The 5,823-nt window shown below is 50.8% G+C and overlaps 1 protein-coding gene across 5 annotated transcripts in view; it reads left to right on the forward strand.

The window, feature by feature from the left end:
- LOC113204994 (insulin gene enhancer protein ISL-1) overlaps positions 1–5,823 on the forward strand; it is a 127,454-nt gene that overhangs the window by 114,395 nt on the left and 7,236 nt on the right. For 4 of the 5 annotated variants that reach the window (XM_026420404.2, XM_052265065.1, XM_052265064.1 and 1 more), the window contains 2 exons: positions 230–528; positions 5,460–5,681. In XM_026420404.2, coding sequence (XP_026276189.1) covers positions 230–528; positions 5,460–5,681 — 521 coding nt within the window. The remainder of the gene's footprint in view (positions 1–229; positions 529–5,459; positions 5,682–5,823) is intronic. The other variant, XM_026420405.2, reaches the window with a different exon arrangement.

Consider the following 5,823-nt stretch of genomic DNA (forward strand, 5'->3'; position numbering starts at 1 on the left):
CCCCTCCGTCTCCACGCGGTCACAAACCCTCCTCGCAATTGAAACAGACTCAGTACAATGATAAAAATGAACGGCTACAAATTTTACCAGCCAAAGGAAAGGAGAGATGAACAACTACTGAAGCTATGCGACTGTTATTGTTTGAAGTCTTTTTTTTTTTGAAGTTTTGTTGGGTCTCCGGAATTTGTCCCCCGGATTCTTATCGCTTTCTGTTCTCTTCTCTTTGCAGATTCGTCCGAGTCCGGGTCGCATAAGACGTCGGTGCGCGAGTCGTCGTCGGGGAGGGGGTCCGGGAAGGCGCCCGGCGACGGCAAGCCGACCCGCGTGCGCACCGTGCTCAACGAGAAGCAGCTGCACACGCTTCGGACCTGCTACGGGGCCAACCCCCGGCCCGACGCGCTCATGAAGGAGCAGCTGGTCGAGATGACGCAGCTGTCGCCCAGGGTCATCCGGGTCTGGTTCCAGAACAAGCGCTGCAAGGACAAGAAGCGCGCCATCGCGCTCAAACAGCAACAGCAGCAAGAGAAGGTAATGCCACCATTTTTTCGAAGTACTTTTAATTTTAACTTGTTTTAAAAGAATGTTACCATGAAAGAGGTTGCAAGATGAACGCATGTTTTGTCGTAGAAGTGAGTGACCAACAAAGTGCGCTGAAATTTTACTTTTTTTAAAAGAAAAAAGTTCTACTCCTCTTAGAAGTTATAATAGTTGGAGTAATTTAGAGGGGGGTCGTATAGAGCGCGTGGTAAGCTGGTAGAGGATCGAGAATGAGGGAAGAGAGGGGAGGGTGGTAGGGGGAGTGGGTCCAGCCCCAGCCCCGCTATTTGCGAAGGCGCCCACACCGCAGTATTAACCGTGCATCCAACCAAACACCGTAACCATCTAGTCCTTCTCCATGCCGTAACTCTATATTCCACCGTGGCGAGGGGGGAGGGGGGAGAGTCGAGAGGGGGGGTGTTGACGCCGGGAGGAACCGCGTCTGCCGCGTCGGGACCCTCAACTCGGAAAAATAAGTTCGCCAAAACTTACTCGTAATAAGTCGTATTCCTATGACTCACTGTCCCCTGTTCGTCCATTTTGTCCGATATTTTTAATTTATTTTTTCCTTTGGCGGTCGGCAGTCATTTTCTCAGGAGATAAGCACCGGGCGCGGACGCGTGTAAGATGGACGCCGAAAACTGTTCCGCGATTCTTATCAAACCGAGGCGCTTCCGCCGACCCGACAGTTTTCGGACCGTCATGGTCTTAATTATTTCTTTTGTTTCATTCTTTATTTTACTTTATTTCGTTAGTCACCGAATTACGTCCCCCAATCTTATCACTCACGTTTCGGCGCACAGTATTTCATTTTCCGAGGCTGCGATCACCAAAGTGTTTACTAACTAATTACCAGCCCCGTTTGTGTACACCACCACAGTCAGGAAAGTGGGTTCGTTTCATTGTTAATATTCTTATTGATATTATTATTATCGTTTGGTGCGCAATGTATTCAGGAACACGTCGCTTACAACTCAATTTCTGCTGCGCGCTAGAGAAGGAGAGAGAAGGGGAGGGGAGGGGGGCCTTCTCCCTACGGGAATACACACACAGCCGCGCACACTCGCACACACAGAAGTCTGTTTACTCCAGCATTCTCGTTACCCCAAAACTCCTCCTCTCGTCGCGTTTTGGGCAAAGCGGCCCCTTCGTGGCGGGGCGCGCTGCTGCTGCTGCTGTTTGCTTACGTGCGAGTGACACTGCCCGACACGCGGCCCCTTGGTCCATTGCGTTGTCACCCTCAGCACTACGCTCGTCGTCTCTCCTTGTCCTTAGAAGGGAGACAAAAAAAAAACAGTATGTAGGAAAGCAGAAGAAAACTGAGCACCGCTGGGCGCGAATACCATACAAGAGATCGTTCAAGTTTTCGCGCCGCACCCTCTCTTGGCGGTCCTCTGTGTCCGGGCAGCGACTGGCCGGAAGTATAGGGGTTGGGTAGTACTACACCGCCACGCTCCGCCACGCCGGCGCGTACAAGTCTGTGTCCCATCTCAAAGTCATGGGAGAGTCGCCACCGACAAAGAGGATGCAGGTGATCGTGCGGGGCGGGGAGACCCGCATCAAGTGTAGACACGGCGGCAATCTGGAGGCGAGACTGTCGCTCACTTGCGGGGCCGTTGCTTGGATGCGAGTTTTAACCTCACAGGAAAAAAAGGCATGTCTCTCCTTTTCCCCCTTTTTATTACAACCCAACACACCTTTAAGCTTTGATCATTTAAACTGTATGTTTTCAATATTGACCCCATTTTGTTCTAGTTCTTCCTCCCCTGACACTGCCGTCGGGCGCTGAAGTGTCTCTCTACCGGGCGCCGCCGCCGTTGTCTTTTGTCTTCTTCGGAAAGCTTTGCTACTCTCAGAGGTGTTGCACTTCCGAGTAGAGAACTTTTCCATCCGTGTCGTGTCCCGCCCGTCCGGCCCGGCCCCGAGCCGCTCACCCAGGTTTGCACCTGTCTGACACGCATTCTTGACCACCAATGCGGGCTGCGCGCGAGTCTCTCACCGGAGGTCCACGGCAATGAGTGTGACTTCTTCCCTCACCCTTTTTATCTCTCTCGCTCTCTCTCGCTCTCTCTCGCTCTCTCTCTCTCTCACTCCCTCCTCTGGCCTGGCGGTGATCCCCTTATTGCTGTTGACTTGACGAACAAGTTCAGGGCACGCATCACATCACACGTTACTCCACCTTTCCTCATTGCCTTTCAAAATCGATCCGCGAAAGCTTGCGAGCTGCATCCGCTTTCGGCCAAACCACCGCCAATCTCATATTTCTGCGCAAAATTTCTAGGCGCAAGATCCTTTCCTGCGAAAGTTGTCGGCGTTTCTCATGTCGCACTCCAAACGCGTCCGATTCGGACGCGGACCCCTCATATCCTGTCCGTCAGGTTCGCAGACTGCTGCTACCGGTGTTGCGTGTTGGCAGGCCTGGGCCTTCACACCTCATTGCGATTTCGAACCTGAACCTGAACCTGGCTGCGACCCGTTCATCCTGCTCCGGGAAATGCCACCATGTGCGAGCGCAAGGATTATTACTTTAAAAAAAGAAATACTATTATCCTGATTATTTCTATCTCGGCCCATCTGACCTTTTAAATCTGCATGTCAAAAATATGTAAGATATTTAAACAAATTTTTGATTGCTGTGCAATAATTTATTTGTATATCGATTTTATTTTGCGCGGTATAGTACTTGAAGCGCAGGCTTCACCGGGATGTGTCTTCTCCCGTCACTTCAGTGCCTCGCTCGTCCGTATAAACATGTCTGCCTGTCTTCGACCAGAGGATTAAAAACGACTCGATATATATTTTTAAAAAAAGTTAGCTCTGCCGCTCTGTCTTTTTCTTTTCCTCCGTGGGGTATTACGCTTCAGTATATTTTTCTAAATATTGGTGTAAACATTGATTTCAGCAGAAATTTGGGATGGTGGCAGCGTTCTTAAATGTGTGCCAGGGACGTGACTTACCGCAAATTTTAAATTCCCCTAAATTATACCTAATTACGGTATTTTTTACAAAAACGGGTGCAAATTCACATTATTAGTTCGGGAAAACGCGTAAACCGGGGCTGAGGTAAAAGGGGTAAAAGGAATTCTTTGCTGCAGCGCTGACAGTGTAGAAATAACTCAAACACGTTCCAACGTGGACCGACTTCTGTATCACGCGTACGCCCCGGATCGCACAAGGCATTCTCTCCCTCTCTCACTCTGCTTCTCGCTCCCTCCTGTTCGGTTCTCCGCGCGCTGCCCGCGTCATGTCATTTACCCCGAAGTCTTGGAGACGACGTTATCGAGACATCGGCGCGCCCCTGCCTGGTCGCGGGGCGGGGCGGTGCGTGGCGGGCCGGGCAGGGCAGGGCCACTGAGACTGACTGGCCGTGGTGGCATTGCCTAGCTACTGGGCTGGGCGCGCTCGCTGTCAGGCCGGCGGCGCACCCCTGTCAGTCTCTCTCTGTCAATCCCTCAGGAGGAAAGGAGGACGTGATGCAGAGAGAGAGAGAGAGAGAGAGAGAGAGAGAGAGAGAGAGAGAGAGAGAGAGAGAGAATTGATGATTTATGAGATGTCTCAGTCAGTATTTCGCTTAAAGGCAAATGACTCGTTTACTTTGGTTTTGATTTGAAGCATCGGCAAATTGGAAATTCTCTGGTCCTAAGCAGTACGTCGATTGCTCCCAGAGGACAGTCTTTCGAGTGCCGCCGGTCCGTTTCAAGTATTTTCAATGGGATGTTGTCGTGGCTAATGATGTAATAATTTGCCTCCATGTGTCGGTTCGGCCGCCGGCCGCCCACTGCAGGAGGCGACCTAAGGTGAGGCGAGGTGTCTTCCGGATTCCCTGATCGCCGCCTGAGATACGGAGACAGTCACTTCATCAATATTCCCCTCCTCGTCTCCTACCTGCCAATGTACTCTGTCGGGAGAAAAGGAGATGTGCATGGAGATATTTCATGTACAGTCCGTTTGTTTTCTTTGCTCATACACGATGCGTCATGTGGTATTCGCGTCATTTCTTTTTTTTTGTTTTGTTACCTCATGTGTCCAACACAAATGGGTTGCTGCGAGCTGCATCATTGCCAACATAGTACTTCTTTCCTATCAATAGAGAAGATGTTAATAATCCCTTTTAGTTCAAGTATAGTTAAAGGTTATAAAGTTATAACATTTCTGACATTCAATCGCCCCTTTATATACCTGTTACCCTCGTCCACGTCCCGTCTATTTTTCTTGTATTTCTCCGGTCATTAGTCGCACCTGTGTCAACGACACGCGCCCCCTTTTTTATAACCTTTCTCTATTCCTCCCTCCCTTCCAGTATTTTATTTCTGTTTTGCCCTAACGACGCTTCTCCCAGGCCGTCCTCATCAATTTGTCCCCATATTTTGACGCAGGGCTCGGCGCCCGGCCGCTGAGGCCATCCCTGCCACACGCAGGAGGCGGCGTTCGAGATATCGATCCGTGTCATTTGGGTATCAGTGCCTTAACGAGACTGTCCGCGAGGACTTTTGGCTTCCGCACCCAACGACCATTCCTCCCCTCTACCTGTCTGTCCAATCAGGCTCGTTAGTCGTTTACAGCCGTCATCGGCCCTGCATGCGCAATTGGCTCCAAATTAGGAAGCGAGGGCAGATAGCGCTCCTAGACGATCGCATCGACAACAGTAATCTTTTCAATCTTCGCGCTCCCTTTTGTGTCAATTTAACAGAACGTATCCTAAAGTATGTTTGAAATGATCGGGGGAGAGCAATTTTCTGCAGAAGGCAAGCCCCTGCAAACAAGCAGATAATGCATATTTAAAAATTGGTACTTTTGTGGGAACTTTATTTACTTGTCGGTGGTACAAATTGGCACTCATTATTATGACAAAACTTGCTCTTGTTCTTGTTGCTGTGTGAATGTCGTGCACACGTGCACTGAGTGGTGACTAACTGGCGCAGTGCTGGGTGCTGCAGGACGGCCGCAAGCTGGGCTACGGCTCCATGCAGGGCATCCCCATGGTGGCCAGCTCCCCCGTGCGGCACGAGTCCCCGCTCGGCATGAACCCCATCGAGGTGCAGTCGTACCAGCCGCCCTGGAAGGCGCTCTCCGACTTCGCACTGCACACGGACCTGGAGCGGCTGGACCCCACCACGCCGCCCTTCCAGCACCTCGTCAACCAGGTGAGCATCTTTACTCTACCCTAAAAACCTTGGGTTAGTCTACACATCGGGAGGGTTCCTTATGTAAAAACTAACGTGACATGTGTAATATTTCCAAGTGTCCCACGTGTGACGTGACCATATTTTTGGTCACATTTTGGAG

The sequence above is a fragment of the Frankliniella occidentalis genome, unplaced genomic scaffold (genome assembly GCF_000697945.3).
Source record: "Frankliniella occidentalis isolate FOCC.00 unplaced genomic scaffold, Focc_3.1 Scaffold23, whole genome shotgun sequence".
Lineage (NCBI taxonomy): Eukaryota > Metazoa > Arthropoda > Insecta > Thysanoptera > Thripidae > Frankliniella > Frankliniella occidentalis.